Source organism: Phoca vitulina, unplaced genomic scaffold, assembly GCF_004348235.1.
Source record: "Phoca vitulina isolate PV1807 unplaced genomic scaffold, GSC_HSeal_1.0 scaffold34, whole genome shotgun sequence".
Lineage (NCBI taxonomy): Eukaryota > Metazoa > Chordata > Mammalia > Carnivora > Phocidae > Phoca > Phoca vitulina.
In genome coordinates this window covers 17,249,820-17,270,458 of record NW_022589737.1, presented here as the reverse complement: position 1 = coordinate 17,270,458, position 20,639 = coordinate 17,249,820, and the positions used below count along the sequence as shown (strand labels likewise).

The 20,639-nt window shown below is 42.9% G+C and overlaps 2 protein-coding genes across 2 annotated transcripts; both read left to right on the top strand.

The window, feature by feature from the left end:
- The first annotated feature begins 2,881 nt into the window (after nt 1-2,881).
- On the top strand, nt 2,882-4,459 carry KDM4D (lysine demethylase 4D). The gene has a single exon (XM_032426215.1). It carries the CDS (start codon nt 2,882-2,884, stop codon nt 4,457-4,459), a length of 1,578 nt encoding a protein of 525 aa, XP_032282106.1.
- A 13,908-nt stretch (nt 4,460-18,367) lies between these two features.
- LOC116645806 (lysine-specific demethylase 4D-like) lies at nt 18,368-20,326 on the top strand. Its single transcript, XM_032426214.1, has one exon. It carries the CDS (start codon nt 18,368-18,370, stop codon nt 20,324-20,326), a length of 1,959 nt encoding a protein of 652 aa, XP_032282105.1.
- Nucleotides 20,327-20,639: the final 313 nt, after the last annotated feature.

Sequence of the window (20,639 nt, the reverse complement as noted above, 5' to 3'; positions counted from 1 at the left end):
TTCAAAGGTAGAGTTCAGTGATTCATCAGTCTTATATAATACCCCAGTGCTCATTACATGATGTGCCCTCCTTAATGTCCATCACCTAGTTACCCCATCCCCCTACACCCCTCCCCTCCAGCTACCCTCAGTTTGTTTCCTATGATTAAGAGTCTCTTATGGTTTGTCTCCCTCTCTGATTTTGTCTTGTTTTATTTTTTCCTCTCTTCCCCTATGATTCTCTGTTTTGTTTCTTAAATTCCACATATGAGTGAAATCATATAGTATTTGTCTTTCTCTAGTTGACTTATTTCGCTTAGCATAGTAACCTCTAGTTCCATCCACATTGTTGCAAATGGCAATATTTCATTTTTTTGATGGCTGAGTAGTATTCCATTGTGTGTGTGTGTGTGTGTGTGTGTTTATCCATTCATCTGTTGATGGACATCTGGACTTTCTTCATAGTTTGGCTATTGTGGACATTGTTGCCATAAACATTGGACTGCACGTTCCCCTTCAGATCACTACATTTTTATCGTTGGGATAAGTACCCAGAAGTGCAATTGCTGGGTCATAGGGTAGCTCTATGTTCAACTTTTGAGGAACCTCTATAGTGTTTTCCAGAGTGGCTGCACCAGCTTGCATTCCCACCAACAGTGTAAGAGGATTCTCCTTTCTCCAGATCCTTGCCAACATCTGTCATTTCCTAACTTGTTAATCTGAGCCATTCTGACTGGTGTGACCTGGTATCTCATTGTGGTTTTGATTTGTATTTCCCTGATGCCAAGTGATGTGGAGCATTTTTCATGTGTCTGTTGGCCATTTGTATGTCTTCTTTGGAGAAATATCTGTTCATGTCTTCTGCCCATTTCCTGATTGGATTATTTGTTCTTTGCGTTTTGAGTTTGGTAAGTTTTTTATAGATTTTGGATACTAGGCCTTTATTTGATAAGACATTTGCAAATATTTTGTCACATTCTGTCGGTTGTCTTTTGGTTTTATCAACTGTTTCCTTTGCTGTGCAAAAGCTTTTTATCTTGATGAAGTCCCAATAATTCATTTTTGCCTTTGTTTCCCTTGCCTTTGGCGATGTTTCTAGGAAGAAGTTGCTGCAGCTGAGGTCGAAGAGGTCGCTGCCTGTGTTCTCCTCTAGGATTTTGATGTATTCCTGCCTCACATTTAGATCTTACATCCGTTTTGAGTTTATCTTTGTGTGTGGTGTAAGGAAGTGATCCAGTTTCATTCTGCATGTGGCTGTCCAATTTTCCCAACACTGTTTGTTGAAAAGACTGTCTTTTTTCCACTGGATATTCTTTCCTGCTTTTTTGAAGATTAGTTGACCATAGAGTTGAGGGTCCATTTCTGGGGTCTCTATTCTGTTCCATTGATCTATGTGTCTGTTTTTGTGCCAGTACCATACTGTCTTGTTGATTACAGCTTTGTAATAGAGCTTGAAGTCTGGAATTGTGATGCCACCAGGTTTGGTTTTCTTTTTCAACATTCCTTTGGCTATTTGGGGTCTTTTCTGGTTCCAGATTTTGTCCTTTTCTTTCAGTTGGGACATATTCCTCTGTTTCATTTTGTCAAATTCTCTGTGTTTGTTTCTATGTATTAGGAAAGTCAGCTATGTCTCCTGATCTTGGAAAGTGGTGACCCTATAAAGAAGAGGTCCTGTGGTGCCCTATAGCACAATGGCCCTTGTTCACTAGAACCAGGCACTTCAGAAGTGTCTACTCTGTGGGCTCTGTGCATCCTACTATTGTGGCTGAGCTGCACCTTAACTCTATTTTTAGATAAACATATGGAAATTTGGGGAAATCATCATAGCTTGATGAATTATCACAGTTAGCTCTTCTGATGGCTATGTAACCAGCACCTAGGTTCAAAACAAGAATATTAACATGCTCCAGAGGCTTCCTTATGCCCCCACTCACAACCTCTCTCTTTCCCAAAGGTAACCACTACTCTAACTTCTAATATAGATTACTTTGCCTCATTTTTATCTTTATAAAAATGGAATCATGGAATAGCTATTCTTTTGAGTCTGGATGATTTTGCTCAGTATAATGATTATAAAGTTATTCTTATATTTCTGTGTAATTTTTTAATCTTCATTGCTGTATTATATTCCATAGTATGAATATACCATAACGTATTTATCCATTCTACTGTTGATGGGCTTATAGGTTGTTTCCAGTATTTGGCTACTGGAAATAATGTTGTTATAAACATTCTTGGAGGTGACTTTCAGTGCAGAGTCATGCACATTACCTAGACATGTGGTAACAGTCATATCGCATGTATGTGTTCAATTTTACACATGCAGATGCTCAATTTTAGTATATACTGTCCAAATAGTTTTCCAAGGTGAATCTAACAATTTCCATTCTCTTTATTAGAGTATGACCCTTCCCATTGTTCCATGTCTACACCACCTCTTGTTTTGTCAATCTTATAAACTTTTAGCCTTCCTCTGAGTGTGCAATAATATTCCATAGTGGTATTTTATTTGTAACTTTCTAATAATTTTTGCGACATTAATTTTCAGACTTTTTATGTTCTTCCTTTTAGGCTTTGTTTAAACACTGCCCTGAAGATATAACCTTTAGGACACCCACCCCAAGACTGAGTGATTGAATAGACCTTCAAGGAACAGCGCCAGGTACCGACTGAGGAGCATCACAGGCTCAGCCACTGTTAGTTCTAGGCAACTCTTCTACCCAGAGCGTTGTTCCTTGGTGAATCAGCAAGCCTAACAAACATTATCATTTCACTTGCATAAAGGTCCACTGGTGGTTCTTAGTGACTCAGATACTCAAACGCATTTTTTAAAAAGTAGCATTTTCCAGCATCCTCAACTACCTAGAACATACTGAAAACCTTTGGAGTTTGGTGCTTATTAATGGAAGCTATGAAGTCTAAGGCCAACTGTGCTCAGAACCCGAGTTGTACCATAATGATATTTCATCCAACCAAAGAAGAGTTTAATGATTTTGATAAATATATTGCTTACATGGAATCCCAAGGCGCACACCGAGCAGGCCTCGCCAAGGTGATTCCACCCAAGGAATGGAAAGCTAGACAGACCTACGATGATATCAGTGACATCTTAATAGCCACTCCCCTCCAGCAGGTGGTCTCCGGGCAGGCAGGTGTGTTTACTCAGTACCATAAAAAGAAGAAAGCCATGACAGTGGGGGAGTATTGCCATTTGGCGAACAGCAGAAAGTATCGGACTCCACCACACTCGGATTTTGAGGACTTGGAGCGAAAATACTGGAAAACCCGTCTGTACGATTCTCCGATCTATGGCGCTGACATCAGCGGCTCCTTGTTTGACGAAAACACGAAGGAGTGGAACCTTGGACACCTGGGAACCATTCAGGACCTGCTGGAGCAGGAGTGCGGCGTGGTCATCGAGGGCGTCAACACCCCCTACCTGTACTTTGGCATGTGGAAGACCACCTTCGCCTGGCACACGGAGGACATGGACCTTTACAGCATCAACTACCTGCACTTCGGGGAGCCCAAAACTTGGTACGCGGTGCCCCCAGAGCACGGCCAGCGCCTGGAACGCCTGGCCACGGAGCTCTTCCCGGGCAGCGCCCGCGCCTGCGAGGCCTTCCTGCGGCACAAGGTGGCTCTCATCTCGCCCACCGTCCTCAAGGACAACGGGATCCCCTTCAGTCGGATCACGCAGGAGGCTGGCGAGTTCATGGTGACGTTTCCCTATGGCTACCACTCTGGCTTCAACCATGGCTTCAACTGCGCAGAAGCCATCAACTTCGCCACCCCGCGCTGGATCGATTATGGCAAGGTGGCCTCCCAGTGCAGCTGCGGGGAGGCCCGGGTCACCTTTTCCATGGACGCCTTCGTGCGCATCCTGCAGCCCGAGCGCTATGAGCTGTGGAAGCGCGGGCAGGACCGGGCTGCCGTGGACCACACGGAGCCCGCGGCGCTGGGCAGCCGGGAGCTGCGCGCCTGGAGGGAGGTGCGCGCCCCCGGGAGAGCCGCGCTGGGCCTGAGGCACCTCCCCCCGCGCCGCGCCCCGCACGCCCCGCGGCCGGTGGCCGCTGGCCCGGGCACCCGCCGCCGCACCCCTCTGCGCCCGGCCTCCGCGCGCCCCTTGCCCGCGCAGAGCTCTTCCTCTGATGCGCAGTCCGGGGCTGTCCCCGCCCGCACCTCCCGGGAGTCTGGCCCCAGCCGGCCACCGCCCCCCAACCCCTCTGCCCCAGATCTCCAGCCCCCCACTGGCAGGTGTGGTCCTGGTCGTCGTCCTCGGGAACAGGGTGCTCAGGGGCCTAGCATCCAGGCCCGGGCCAAGAGGCGCCTGTCGGTGGGAACAGGGCACGCAGCTCAGCACTGCAAGGCTCAGCCCCTTCCTGTGGATGGAGGCTGGATGGACAAGCCCGCACCACCGAGCCCTGGGCTCCAGCGAGCGGCTGAGGCTTCCGGGTCCGGCTGTGCCCTTGTCCCCTAATCCCAGGGGACACCTTTGTAACCCACTGCTCTTGTGTGTGGAGGCTCATTGAGACTGGCCACATTTACGTCAGAGCTTTGGGCGAGCTTGCAGGTCGCTGGTCTTGCTTGAGAGTCCTATGATGTTGCCACTGATCCGTTGAGTCCATGTTCTTTACCAAGTTCGCCATAGTTTGTTCTTTCTGCCAGACCCTGGAATGTCTTTGGACACTGCTGAATCCCACCCATGTCACTAGCTGAGGTTTCATCCACTAGGCACTCTTGTGTCTCTGTGAGCTGGGTCCTGCTGAGGTGGCCAGAGCCTCATCTCCCCCAGACTCCTATCCTCTGGGTCAACTATGAATGCTGCTGGGTTTTGGTTCTCCTCAATCTCCCTCCCTTTCCTCTCCCACCTCCCTTACCCCTATCCTTGAAAAACTAGGCTCTTTTGACCAAATGGGTCAGTAGAGGCTCGGAAAATAATTTATCATCTTTCTGAGTCTTTGATGTATTCAATATGTGTTATCATCAGTATTTGTTCACAAATATATTAAAGATAACCAAAATGTTCAAATCTGACTTTGTTTCTAATAAATATTGTCCATTCAACCAATTGAGGGGTGGAGGTTATTCTCTTCTGTACTTTTCTTGATAATTATATTAAAACATTTTAAGCAAGACTGATTTTTATTGGCTGGCTGCATTGTGTGGTGTTGATGAATGAGTTTGGTGTATGGTTCTTGGGCACTAGCTGACTGGGTGGGTGCAGGGGATTTGGTTTGCAGCTCTACCTTAAGGATGATTTGTAGGAAGCACCTGGTGCTTTGCTGTGTAGGAGCACCCGAGTTCCTGGGAGGCAAGCATGCCAAGGACTAACGTGCCATCATCGGAATATCTTCCCCCCAAGTCTGCACTGCCTTTTCAATGCTGTATGCATATTTCACATAGCAAATTCATTGATTCATCCCAGTAAGCATGCACACAAATGAATGAACAAGATAATTTCACCTGGTACTCTGCTGTGAAGAAACTGAAGGGGATGGGATGCTAGAGCAGAATGGGCAGGAGTGGCCTGGGTTCCAGTAGTTAGGGGAAGTTGCATTAAGCAGTAGACCTTTTCCAAGACCCAATTGACTCAATGGAAAGCTGGAACTGATTTCACTTAGAGGAAGCCATCTTTGTAATTGACCTAACATGGAACTTAAGTTTTCTCAGGGAGAGAAAGAAAGCTCTTTGTGACTGGGCATAGAGTGGAAGGAGAGAGGCAGGGTCCAGGGTATGCAGGCCCTCATGGTTCATGTCCAGTATTTGAGTTTTTTTCAACTTGAAATGAGAAGGCATTGGAAGTTTGAAACAGCCCTTGACATGCTGTGCTTTATATATTTAAACAATCAGCTTAGTTCTGTGACAATGCGGGGGCAGGAGAAGTAGAAGATCTAAGTAATAGCAGTGAGATGTGATCATTTCGATGTCAGTATTGAAAATACACAGAAGCAGAAAAACTCAGGATAAATCTTAGAAGTCGAAAATGATGGCTTGGCTACAGAAGGAAACATTTCAGAGAAGCAAACCACCGCTCCCCTCCCTCTAGCTCTCCCCCACAGAATTTCAGTAGAGCTCTGGAATTCAAAGCCCCACATAAACCTGAAGGCCAGAATTATGACAAGGTAGTGTTGGTTTTAAGTTTGGATCAAAGAGCAGCAAGAAGCCGTGTCTCATTTCTACACCAGGCAGCGAGGCAACTTTGTCTTTCCAAATGTCACAGGAGATGGAAGTGTACTCTTCAGAAAACCAAGGCTGAGAGGCTGAACTTGGGGAGCCCCAGGATGGTGGAAGATGGGAGGGAGATGCTTGAGTGGAAAGGAGTTGAAGGCAGGTATTGAGAGAATAGAAGCCCAGGATGGAGGTTGACCAGAACCCCTGGGAAGGGAGTAGCCCGAGAGTGCAACTGGACCCGAAGTAGATCTTACATGAGCAAGGAATAAACTTCTACGTGAGAAGCAACTCAGATCTTGAGGGTTTTTTGTCTTTCAGCATAGATCAACATGGGTACAGCAGTGCAGAGAAAAGAATTCTAAAAAGTCCAAGGTCAATACCTGGCTCATATTCCTACTTTTAATTTTAGAAATTGAAATTCTCATAATATTTCAGGAATATCACAATCCCTTCCCTGGCAGATAGATGCTCTGGAAAGCCTAACATTAAAAAGGGTGGGGACAGTTAGAAGGGGAAGAAACAAAAATGATTTTCAGAATATATTGTTCCCATTGCACTCCTATGTTTTCACTCAGTTATTTTCATATATTTTTATTTCCCTGGCTCAATAAGGACGAGCAATGTTAAGAATATAATTTAGCTGTATCGGTATACTGTTTTCTAAACTAGTATTTGTGAAAGGACTGGGAGCTGGGTGGTGTTGAAGGGGCTTCTTCAAGCAATTTTATTCAAAATTCTATTTTATTTTTTGTCAACGCACTCAATTTGGACACTCAGTTTGGACCACTCTTCTCAATAAAAGACACCCCTCTCCAGCTGTTTCTCCATGTCCAATAAGTTTTTCCTGTACTCAATCTTGGAAAAACCAGGGGCATCCATCATAACAATTGTATAAAGGCCAGGATAATACCACTTTTGTTCTCACACCATGATCTCTCCTAGGCCTCTCTTCACTGCTGAGAAATAACAATCATGAGTTCAATGTATATTCAAGTTTATGGACAAAAGCATATGCAGCTAATGGTAACATGGCACATGTGGCTTTATTAGTTTATCCCATTACCTTTTTAAAAAGTCAATATGACATTTACAAGCTCTAAAGACATTGCTATATGTAGATCTTAGTCAGGCCAACAAAGTAAACTAGATCTGGTATAGATTTTTATTTTATTCATTCCCTTGTTGATGGACAACAAGATTATTTCCAAATATTTGTTAATTCAAACAATGCTTTACTGAACAGCTTTGTACAAAGAAATAGAATTACTGGGTTGTATTTATGTTCGTTTTCAACTTTCTTAGAACAGTCAGATTGGCCTCCCAATTTATATCTCCACTGGCAGTGTGGGAGAGTTCTGGTTTCCCCATATCTTGGCCCATTTAAAAAATTATCACATGCTTTTATTAGTCCTAATATAAATGAGTAAAAACTAGTATCTCATTGTATTTGTCTCAATGCTAGTAATCCTGCACATCTTTTCATATTTATTGGCCATTTGGATTTGTGTGTGTATGTATTATTGCCTACTTTTGGGGGGTTGACTTTTATTTTTATTGATCTGTAGAAGTTTTGTGACATTCAGGATACTAATTCATTGTCTTTTTTTATGGTGAAAAACTTCTAGACTGTAATTTCTTTTTAATTTTTTTATGTCATTGAGTTAAGGTTCTGAAGAGAAACACATAAATACATATATGAAGAGTTTTTATTGTTATAAGATTTGATTCATGTTGTTACAGAGGCCAAGAAATCCTGTGATCTGCTAGATTGATGTTCTGCAAGTTATAGAACCAGAAATACGGTGGTGTGATTCAGCAGGAGTCCAAAGTCCTGAGAATCTGGGAGCTAATGGTTTAAGACTGAATCTGGGTCTTGTCAACCTTAAAAATAAAAACCAGTTATTTTAGCGGCAAAAGATGGGTTTATTTGGAAGTAAAAGAGCATTGCAGTCCAGACAAACAAGCCGGGGCAAAACCATAGGCAAGTCCAGGGAACAATGGAGAGACACGCTTTTTTAAGGAGAAAGGGTAAGTTGGGAAAGCTGTTATAAACTAAAAGTGCACCGGAATAAACTGGAAGTTTCAAGTGTGGTGGCTTTTCATTGGCTGAGCTTTTGCCTGAGATGAGGAAAGTGTCTCTTCTTCCAGCCAGAATGCAATAGTACCCACCTGCAAGATGGAGTATAAGGTCAAGTCTGTCTGTTCTGTTGGGTCTGTAATTGACATGAGTGGTAGGGCGTGAGAGCTCCCCCTGCCAATTTCCCCCCAGCTCCACCCCGACTCCATTTTAGTGAGGTTTCCCATTACTAATTTTCACAGTCTAAAATCCTGGGAGCCAGAAGGACCTATGTCTGATGTCCCAGGTCAGGCAAAGATGATGTGTCAGCTCAAGCAGCGAGACTGAATTTACGTTTTCTCTGCTCTTTTGTTCTATTCCGGCTCTTGATGGCTTGGATCAGCCCACCCATATTGGTGAAGGTGATCTTTACTCAGTTTACTGATGCAAATGCTAATCTCTTCCTGAGACAGACATACAGACACACCCAGAAATAATTTCTTCACCAGCTACCTGAGCATCTCTAGCCCAATCAAGTCAACACATAAAATTAACCATCAGAGTCATGACATTGGAATCAGTTAAATATACCTGATACTTCTCATGGCGCTTTTGGTTCTTTAAGACATTTTTTTCACCCTGAGTTCAAAAAGACATTCTTCAATATTTTCTCTGTTAAAGCTCTGTTTTGAATCTTCAGTCTGCAATCCACCTCAAATTTATGTAAGTGGTATGAGGTAGAGTTCTATTTTTTTTCTCTCAAAAATAGTACATTTCCCCCCACCAGTTTAGTGCACCAACTCCATTATATTTAGATTCCCACTTGTTCAGTATCTGTGTCTGGCCTCTCTGTCTTGTACGTAGATGTATTTGTTCATTGCAATTCAATTGTCACAGTCTGATAATGGAGAAGTCACCCTTCTTTGTCCTCCTTTTAAGGAATAATCTTGGAGATTCTTGTTTGAATTTCCAACTCCACCACTTAATGTCACCTTGACTCAATTTCCTCACCTGAGAAACCTGAGGATTACTTGGAGGATTTCCCTGATCTGGTCATTATGAAGATTCAATGAATTATTCTATGCAGACTATTTTGAACAGTGTCTGGCATTTGAGAGTCACCATATGTGTTAGCTACTTTTAATAATGTATGTACTATTACAGGTAAAGAGGGACTTCTGTTTATCAAAAGATATGGAAAAGAGGGGCGTGTGGGTGGCCCAGATGATTAAGCATCCGACTCTTGATTTCGGCTCAGGTCATGATCTCAAGGTTGTGAGATGGGTTTCCGTTCTGCCCCTCCCCCCAGCACTCTCTCTCTCTCTCTAAAATATATATATATATATGAAAAAGGCAAATCAAGGAGAGGAAACAGATATTGTATTGCTCATATCCAAGAAAGAGCTAATATCTAGAATATATAAAGAACTGCTGCAAGGAAAGACAGACAGTCCAGCAGAAAAATGGACAAAATACTTGATTAAGCACTTAACGAAGGAGCAAGTCCTAGTGGCCAAGAAACATATGAAAAAATCGCTCACCCTCCGTAGTAGTCAGGGAAATGCAACTCATAGTGGGATACTCCTACACCATCCATCTGATTGGCTAAAACTAAAAGGGCTGATAAATCATCAAAGGTTTGCAAGAGTGAAGAACAACCAGGACCCTCATATGCAGCTAGTGAGTGTGTACATTGGCAAAAATGACCAAAAAAACAATTTGGCAAGATAAAGGGTGAATTCACATTCTATGACCAAGAAATCCATTTTTAGGTATGAATGCGTGTGTGTGCTCCAATGGATGTGTTGGAGAATTCAGAGCAAAGCTGTTTGTAAGGGACCAGAAGCAGAGGCAACCTACAGGCCCATCACAGCATAAATGTGTATATGGTGAATACTGGACAGCCCTGAAACAGAACAGAGTCCAGCTATGTGCAGCAACATAAAAATGAGAAGAATACATGAAGGTACATAAAGTAGGATTCTTTTGATATGTTTATATAAAGTTTTCAAAAATGGGCACAATTTTAATTTTATATTGCTTCCCAAAATCAATAGGCCTGTCGTTAGGGTCGGATTAGTCTAGAAGGCAGTGTGGGCTGTAATCCCAGAGGAGAAATGCAAGGCAAGTTCCTGGTTGCCTGGTGATGTTCTCTTCTCTTGACCTGGGTGGTAGTTCCATTTTTGTTTATAATTGTTCATTAAACAGTACATATATGCTTTATAAATTTCTGTAAGCACTCTGTATTTCATAATTTTAAAATATTAAAAAAATTGCTTTTTGCTCTAAAAAAATTAAGTCATGCAGTGGTTCATAAAATCATTTGATTTATATTGTTTTGCAGACTTTAAAAAATCTAGATTATATTTCTAATATTTTTCATTCTAATATCATTTATGGATAGCTTCTTTTGCTTATTATTTATTTTTTATATTTAGTAATACTTTTTTTAGAACAGTTTTATTTATTTATTTATTTATTTATTTTTTATTTCATTACGTTATGTTAGTCACCATACATTACATCATTAGTTTTTGATGTAGTGTTCCATGATTCATTGTTTGCGTATAACACCCAGTGTTCCATGCAGTACGTGCTCTCTTTAATACCCATCACCAGGCTAACCCATCCCCCACCACCCTCCCCTCTAGAACCCTCAGTTTGTTTCTCAGAGTCCATAGTCTCTCATGGTTCATCTCCCCCTGCGATTTCCCCCCTTCATTTTTCCCTTCCTGCTCTTTCTTCTTTTTTTTTTAAACATATAATGTATTATTTGTTTCAGCGGTATTTATTTATTTTAAGATTTTTATTTATTTGAGAGTGAGAGAGAGAGCATGAGCAGGGGGCAGGGGTAGAGGGAGAGGGAGAAGCAGACTCCCCACTGAGCAAGGAGCCCAATGTGGGGCTCCATCCCAGGACCCCGCGATCATGACCTCTTTTCCCCTAACTAACATCTTAATTCCCATGGTGCATTTGTTACAATTAATGAATGAATATCAATGTTATTATTTACTAAAGGCCATAGTTTATTCGGATTTCCTCAGGTTTTACCCAATGTTCTTTTTCTGTTCCAAGATGCCATCCAAGCTACCACATTACATTTAGTTTTTAAATGTCTCCTTAGGTTTCTCTCGTCTGTAACAGATTCTCAGACTTTCCTTGTTTCTCACAAAAATGTTTATATAGAAACTTGACAATTTGGGGGAGTACTGGTCAGCTCTATGGTAGAATGACCTCTGTCGGAATTTGTTTTTCTTATGATTACCCTTGGTTTATGTGTTCTTTGGAGGAAGATTACAGAGGTCCAGTGCCATTTGTATCACATCTTATCAAGGGCAAATACTATCAACATAACTGATGACTCTCGATGTTGACTTGGCTGAAATAGTGTTTGTCTGGGCACTCCATTGTCACAGTACTCCCCCCACCCTCACTCGCCACCCTGCACCCCTGAAGGCACTCAGGATTCACAGCGCACACTCAGGTAGCAGGGTGTCATGCTCTCCTCCTTTAGGGTGGAGTATATGTAATTTATCTGGAATCTTCTGCAGGACAGAGTTGTTTGTCTCTTCTCAATTTGTTACTTAATCATTATATCAGTGTGAACTCATAGGTATTCATCTTATAATTTGAGCTAAAATTCAATAGTACTTTAATTATTTTGTTGCCCAAATTGTTTGAGTTCTGGCCATTAGGAACTCTTTCTTGTGGTTCCTGTGCTCCTTTGCGGTGCCCCCATCAATGTGTTTGTTCCTTCAGTACGTCCTTAATTTCAAGCATTGCAAGAAGCTCCAGGCTCCTGTGGTCTATTTCCTGCCCCAGTCCTAGAAAATTCTTTTCCTTCATTGGTTTCACCAGTTCTTTATTTTATTTTTCTTTAAAAGTATCAGTTTTCTGTTTTATTAATCACGTCTATTTTTTAATAAAGATTTATTTATTTATTTGACACAGAGAGAGAGAGCACAAGCAGGGGGAGCGGCAGGCAGAGGGAGAGGAGAAGCAGACTCCCTGCTGAGCAGGGAACCCAATGCAGGGCTCGATCCCAGGCCCTGGAATCATGACCTGAGCTGAAAGCAGATGCTTAATGACTGAGCCACCCAGGCGCCCCAATGGCCTCTATTTTTGTATATGTTCATTTCTCTGTCCTGCTTATTTATCATGCTATCATTATTTTGATTTTTTCCTTTTCTTTTGCATAATACTGTTTTGTTTTTTACTAACTGATTGAGTTGAACATAAAAATCAATAGATTTTTATATGGATATTATTGTAGATATTAGGTGGATATCAATTTTCAAATAAATATAGTTGTGTGCAGATTTTTATTGTTGACTTGCAATTTTATTTCATTGTGGTCAAGATTGTGCTCAACGTGTTGATTCTATGGAATTTTCATTGCTATTTATTTTGTGGTCTTATATCAGTAAATTTTTATAAATGTTTTACATGTATTGAAAAGCATCTTCCATATAATTCATCTTTGCATTCTATGTCTCGTGCTGCTATGTGGTTAGGTACATAAAGTGTATCGCTGTGATAGTTTCCTAGTGAGTTTTTCTCTTTGATAACTATAAAATGTCTTTCTTTTATGCTATAAATGCTTTTGATGTTAATTACTATCTTTTGTTTAATATTTGCCTGGTGTGACTCTCCCACTCCTTTATTTTCAACCTCTTAGTTTGCTTGGTTTAAAGATTGGTTTTAAAGAACAAAAGAGCTTCGAGGAAGTAGGATAACTACCCAAGACCCTAGACCCATGATTACATTAGATGGGCACTGATTAAATCAAAAGAGGCTACTGCCCAGATACAGAACCAGAGTCATCAGGACTTGAGGCAACACTTGGAGGCTAGCTAGTGAGAGGACACCGTCTCTCGGGGTCCTGGAATAACTTCACCTGGAATCAGCATTTCGTTGGTGGAAGGTAGGTCACTTTTTGTTATTTGTGCTTGTGAGCAAAAGAGTTATTTTTCTGTTACAAGTTTAAGAAAGTAGCTGTATTTTATATATATATATGTGTGTATATATATATATATATATATATTTACAATTGAGAAACATGCATTGGGATTATCATTTCCTTGAGTTAAAAGTTTTATTTTTAAACTTGTTTTCAGACTTGTGGAGTTAATTTCTTTTCTTAATATCTTCTTGGTAAAAATCACAGATTTTCAGGAAAAAGCACTGCATTTAACAGGCTGGTATCCAACAGAATTAAGATGGTTTTCTAGAACCGGCAAAGGAGTGAAAGGGAACTGGAGGGGCCCCTGGGTGGCTCAGGTGGTTAAGCGTCTGCCTTGGGCTCTGGCCCCGATTTCAGGGCCCTGGGATCAAGCCCCATGTCTGGCTCCCTGCTCAATGGGGATTCTGCTTCTCCCTCACACTCTCCCTCTGTGCTTTCTCCCTCTATCTCTCTCTCAAATAAATAAATAAAATCTTAAAGAAGAAGTCAGGAAACTGGAAAATACGTGGACTAAATTAAAGACCTTGATTGGATATAGGGGTAGCAGAATTGGGACGGCGCTGATTGAATTAGAATTAGGGTGGGACAATATAGCTGGAGCTTGTGAGCAAAGCATGCTTCATTTAGAGGCTGAAACGTTAGGGGGGACCATTTTCTTAGTCCTAATGTATGATCATTTGGAATCAAGATCTTAAAGTCATAGAAAGCAAGCATTCGTTTTGGTTTTGCTTTTGTTTTTTCCTTTAAAGCATAAAACAGATGAAACAATGACATTTTATATCAGAGAGCAACTTTTTCCTGGTAAAATGCTTTATTTATGCATTCAAAGTACAACTATTACGTGCCTATCATTTTTAGATTTCTTCATTGGGATCTTGTATTTCTGTTGCTAAAAGGGATTGAAGCCTTTTTGCTATCCCACATTATAGTAGTCCCCCAAGCCACAGTGCTGCTTTCCTCTGCTTCAATGACTTATGGTCAACCAAGTTCCAGAAGCAGAGGGTCCTCCTTCTAACGTTTGCTCAGAAAGTCAATAGTAGCCCAATGCTACCTCCCAGTGCCTCATCACTCACCTCACTTCACTCGTCATGTAGGCATTTTATCAGCTTACATCCGTAAGAAAGATGAGTACAAACAATAAGATCCTTTGGAAGAGAGGAAGAGATAACATTCACATAACTTTTATTTCCGTGTACTGTTATAATTGTTCCATTTTATGATTGTTGTTGTTAATCTCTCACTGTGCCTAATTTATACATTAAACTTTAGCATAGATACATATGTGTAGGAAAAAAATGGTACATATAGGGTTCGATACTATCCTTGATGTCAGGCATCCCGTGGAGGTCTTGGAATGTATCCCCCGAGGACAAGGGGAGACTACTGTCTAATTGATTGTTAACTGGTGTGCAGAATGCTCTAGATTTCTGGATGCTAATCTGTGTCTAGAAAGTTTGTTGAACCCTATTATTTCTTTTTTTTTTTTTTTAAAGATTTTATTTATTTATTTGAGAGAGAGAATGAGATAGAGACAGAGAGAGCATGAGAGGGGGGAGCATCAGAGGGAGAAGCAGACTTCCTGCTGAGCAGGGAGCCCAATGTGGGACTCGATCCCGGGACTCCAGGATCATGACCTGAGCTGAAGGCAGTCGCTTAACCAACTGAGCCACCCAGGCGCCCCTGAACCCTATTATTTCTAATAATTTATCTTTTGATGTGACATGATTAGGTTTTAATTAGATTGCCTCAAGTGTTTACCCATTAAGGATAATGAGTGTATACATTAAGTGCACAGTTAATGTGTACATTTATGTTCTGTATTTTTTGCCTGCTTGTAGTTTACATAGCACTTTTTTCTATTATGGGATTTCTTTCCTCTTTTTTTGAAAACATGTATTCAAATAATGAAATAGACGTTGAGTTATTTCAGATATTTTTCTGCATGACATAAGATGATGACTTTTCCATTTCATTTGTTATGGTATTCAGTAACACTGCTAGAATTTTTTTTTTAACTTTTTAAAAGATCTTATGTATTTATTTGAGAGAGAGAGAGAGAGAGAGAGAGAGAGAGAGAGAGAGAGAGCACAAGTGGGGGAGGGGAGAGGGATAAGCAGACTCTGCAGCTGAGCGTGGAGCCTGATGCAGGGCTCGATCCCAGGACCCTGAGATCATGACCTGAGCCAAAATCAAGAGTCCATTGCTTAACCGACTGAGCCACCCAGATGCCCCAACACTGCTAGTTTTTAAAGCCTCCTTGCAGTAATTTATCATGATGTGTTATTCTTTTAATGCCCTGTTGTGGTAAAAATTTGATAAAATTTTATTTAAGGTTTTTGCAACTTTTCCCCTAGATATCATTGACCCTATAGAGTGCGTATCCAGTGTTGGCCCTTCTGGGTTTAGCTTCAAGGTTATGCTTGAAAACAAACTGAGGGGTCCCTGGGTGGCTCAGTCAGTTAAGTGTCTGGCTTTGGTTTGGGTCATGATCCTGGGGTCCTGGTATCAAGCTTCACGTCGGGCTCCCTGCTCAGTCTCCCCCTCTCTCTCCCTCTGCCTGCCACTTCCCCTGCTTGGGCTTTCTCTCTCTGTGTCAAATAAATAAGTGAAAAAAATCTTAAAAAAAAAAAAAGAAAAGAAACTGAATATCAAACCCTAGAAAAGTTTGTATGAAGTAAGAGTTAGAATCCACTTATAAAATGACGTTTTAGGTTTTTATGGGTCATACTTACAGTTGTTATATTTCTATTAGGTTTATTAGTATATATAAGCACTCTACTTTTTTCTTGGACCACTCTGGGATAGTTGTACTTTGAGAAAGTTTTCTTTTTTAGTTTTCAAAATTAGTAGCACTAAGTTACTTACAATATTCAATTATAATTTTTAAAAAAATTCTCTGATAGATTTTCAGCTATATCGCCTATTTTATCATAATGTGGTCTATTTGCGCTTTTCATGCTTATGTCTTTTCATTTTTTTTTTTTAAGATTTTCTTTATTTTTTGAGAGAGAGAGTGAGAGTGTGGGGTGGGGAGGGGCAGAAGGGGAGAGAGAGAGAGAATCTCAGTCAGACTCCCTGCTGAATGGGAAGCCAGATGCTGAGTGGGGAGCTGGAGGCAGGGCTCGATCTCATGACCCTGAGGTCATGACCTGAGCTGAAACAAGAATCTGACGCTTAATCGACTGCACCCCCAGGCGCCCCTGTCTTTTCACTTCTAATGGTCTTTTATAAGAATCAGGTTTTGGTGGTCATTTCTGTTAGGTGTTATGCTCCCTTTGCAATTGTTTTAGTTTATTTTTGTTTTCCTTTCCTTAATTTACCTTTGAGGTTAATTCATTCAGTTTCTTGAGTTGAGTGCTTCTCTCATTTATTTACAAACTAGCTTAATTTTTCTTTTAGTTCAGTTCAATGTTTCTCTTTTTCTGTCTTATGATTTGCCCTAAAATTCTTTTTTTTAATTTTAACTTTACTGATGTATCACTGACATTAAAGAATTGTAAACTATTGGAGGTGAACATTGTGGCGATTTGTTGGATGTATGCATTGTAAAATGATTCCCCCCATCTAGATAATTAATACAACAATCACCTCACGTATTTACTTTTTTATTTTTTATATTTTGGTGAGAACATTTAAGTTCTACTCTCATAAAATTTAGTTATACAGCACAGTTTTATCAAGGATAGTCACTATGTTTTACATTAGATCCTCAGAACTTATTCATCTTATAGCTGAAATTTTGTAGCCTTTTACCAACCTCTGCCTATTGCCCCCAGCCCCCAGCCCCTCCCAACCACTTTTCCCCCTGTTTCTGTAAGTTTCAACTTTTAAAAAAAATTTTTTTAAGATTCCATATGTAAGTGATACTATACAGTATTTGTCTTTCTCTATCTAGCTTATCTCACTTAACATAATGCTCTCAAGGTCTGTGTTGTCCCAAATGGTAGGATCTCCATCTTTCTCATGAATGAATGGTATTCCCTTGTATATATATACACCACGTATTTCTTTTTAATAGAGAAGTTGAAAATTATTTTTTTTATTGAAGTTTAGTTAACATTCAGTGTTATATTGGTTTCAGGTATACAATACAGTGATTCAACAATTCTATACATTACTCAGTGCTCATCAAGATGAGTGTACTCTCAATCCCCTTCACCTGTTCCACCCATCCCCACCCACCTCCCCTCTGGTAACCCTCAGTTTGTTCTCTGTATTTAAGAGTCTGTTTTTGTCTTTGCTTCCTTTTTGTTTGTTTGGTCTTTTGTTTTGTTTCTTAAATTCCACATATGAGTGAAATTATATGGTCTTTGTCTTTGTCTGACTTATTTTGCTTACCATTATACTCCTTAGGTCCATTAATGTTGTTGCAAATGGCAAGATCTCATTCCCTTTTATGGCTGAATAATATTCCATTATATATATACCACTTCTTTATGCATTCATCTATGGATGAACACTAGGGTTGCTTCCATATCTTGGCTATTGTGAATAATGTTGCAATAAACATGGGAGTACAGATCTCTCTTTGATACTCTGTTTTCATTTCCTTTGGGTATATACTGGGAAGTGGAATTGCTAGATCCATATGTTAGCTCTATTTAATTTTTTGAGGAACCTCCATACTGTTTTCCATAGGGGCTACACCAATATACATTCCTACCAACAGTGCAATTTTTGCATTGCTTTTCCAATTTTGAAATTAACATTGTTATACCAATTTTCTTTAACTTGCTGTATTAGTGTTTCTTTTGTCATCTATTTATTTTCAAAGATTCTGTATTCTTTTCTTTAGATTTAGCCTTTAAACTTTCTTGAAGAGACTTTCTGCTCTACGGTGGAGTGAGGAGCCCCCGGTGAATCAGGAGAGGCCTCAGAGACACAACTCCAACTGAGGAATCTCACAGAGCTGCAGGCTGGGTTAGAACTTGACGCAGAGTGCCTGCCCCACTGGGGAATACTCTATTTTCTTTGGGCACAAAATGCCGACCAGAGTGGCGTCCCCCTGGTGAACCGGCGAGCCTGGAAGAAAGATCTTTTCGTTTGTTTAAAAGTTCATGCCTGAATTCCTGCCTCACAGATGTACCACAGCATTTTTCTTAAAGAAAAAATAGAGAAGATAATAATCCCCTACCGACTCAGGTATCTAAAACCTACCTAAAAACCCAGAGTTGGCTGCTTGTTATATTGCAGCCATGAAATCTAAGCACTATGGTCCCCAGAACCCAAGTTATACAGTCATGACCTTCCACCCAACCACGGAAGAATTTAAGGATTTCAACACATACATTGCTTACGTGGAATCCCAAGGCGCACACCGAGCAGGCCTCGCCAAGGTGATTCCACCCAAGGAATGGAAAGCCAGACAGACCTACGATGATATCAGTGACATCTTAATAGCCACTCCCCTCCAGCAGGTGGTCTCCGGGCAGGCAGGTGTGTTTACTCAGTACCATAAAAAGAAGAAAGCCATGACAGTGGGGGAGTATTGCCATTTGGCGAACAGCAGAAAGTATCGGACTCCACCACACTCGGATTTTGAGGACTTGGAGCGAAAATACTGGAAAACCCGTCTGTACGATTCTCCGATCTATGGCGCTGACATCAGCGGCTCCTTGTTTGACGAAAACACGAAGGAGTGGAACCTTGGACACCTGGGAACCATTCAGGACCTGCTGGAGCAGGAGTGCGGCGTGGTCATCGAGGGCGTCAACACCCCCTACCTGTACTTTGGCATGTGGAAGACCACCTTCGCCTGGCACACGGAGGACATGGACCTTTACAGCATCAACTACCTGCACTTCGGGGAGCCCAAAACTTGGTACGCGGTGCCCCCAGAGCACGGCCAGCGCCTGGAACGCCTGGCCACGGAGCTCTTCCCGGGCAGCGCCCGCGCCTGCGAGGCCTTCCTGCGGCACAAGGTGGCTCTCATCTCGCCCACCGTCCTCAAGGACAACGGGATCCCCTTCAGTCGGATCACGCAGGAGGCTGGCGAGTTCATGGTGACGTTTCCCTATGGCTACCACTCTGGCTTCAACCATGGCTTCAACTGCGCAGAAGCCATCAACTTCGCCACCCCGCGCTGGATCGATTATGGCAAGGTGGCCTCCCAGTGCAGCTGCGGGGAGGCCCGGGTCACCTTTTCCATGGACGCCTTCGTGCGCATCCTGCAGCCCGAGCGCTATGAGCTGTGGAAGCGCGGGCAGGACCGGGCTGCCGTGGACCACACGGAGCCCGCGGCGCTGGGCAGCCGGGAGCTGCGCGCCTGGAGGGAGGTGCGCGCCCCCGGGAGAGCCGCGCTGGGCCTGAGGCACCTCCCCCCGCGCCGCGCCCCGCACGCCCCGCGGCCGGTGGCCGCTGGCCCGGGCACCCGCCGCCGCACCCCTCTGCGCCCGGCCTCCGCGCGCCCCTTGCCCGCGCAGAGCTCTTCCTCTGATGCGCAGTCCGGGGCTGTCCCCGCCCGCACCTCCCGGGAGTCTGGCCCCAGCCGGCCACCGCCCCCCAACCCCTCTGCCCCAGATCTCCAGCCCCCCACTGGCAGGTGTGGTCCTGGTCGTCGTCCTCGGGAACAGGGTGCTCAGGGGCCTAGCATCCAGGCCCGGGCCAAGAGGCGCCTGTCGGTGGGAACAGGGCACGCAGCTCAGCACTGCAAGGCTCAGCCCCTTCCTGTGGATGGAGGCTGGATGGACAAGCCCGCACCACCGAGCCCTGGGCTCCAGGTTTATTTTGAGGCTTCTGGGTGCTGTTGTACCCCTGATCTTCAACCCTTAGGGCCACCATTGGATCCTGATAATCCGATGCACCCTGGCCCGTGCCTGCTATCCCTGGACGGTATTACAGTCAGCTTCTCTGACAGTGTTCCTCTGGCTCCTGCAAATGGAACTCAGAGAAGGTTCCCCAGGCACGCTGATGGGGACTGCGGGGCCCCTCTGACCCTCTCTGAGGTTGTAATGATGGACCACACTTATGCCTCTGTGAAGCCGACCCCAGCTCCAGCTGCCAGCATCTCTTGCATCCCTGACTTTGATCCTCTGGGGTTGAAGCCAGAGACTGCTGCCCTTTTTGAGTCCTGGGTTGTGTTCAGCCCTGATGGAAGATCTTCAGCCTTCGAGCTGTTGACTTTTAAAGATTTTGCCCAATATGGCTGTATCTGACCCTCAACCCCAGGAAGCACAGAAGCTTCCAGATAAGCAACAATTCCAGGCTGGGCCTGTGAGAGTAGAGGTGCTTTGTCTCCTAGAAAAGACACGTTACCAAAGATGCCGGAGACTTTCTCCTGCTAGGACAACCAGGACTCCCAGTGAGTGGCTCCCAACAGCTGCCCATAGAATGTTGTAGTAGCTTTCAGGGAATCTCAGCCCACCCCTGAACACTCAAAGTTCTGTGGTCTCTGCCTTGGCCTAGATGCCACGGTTGCTGGTTGTTTCTGAGGTCACCCCCAGGGTATCTGCGCCTACAGTAATTTGG

Excerpts from the sequence above, each read along its gene's own strand:
- KDM4D (XM_032426215.1), top strand. The coding sequence starts at position 2,882 with ATGGAAGCTATGAAGTCTAAGGCCAACTGTGCTCAGAACCCGAGTTGT.
- LOC116645806 (XM_032426214.1), top strand. The coding sequence starts at position 18,368 with ATGAAATCTAAGCACTATGGTCCCCAGAACCCAAGTTATACAGTCATG.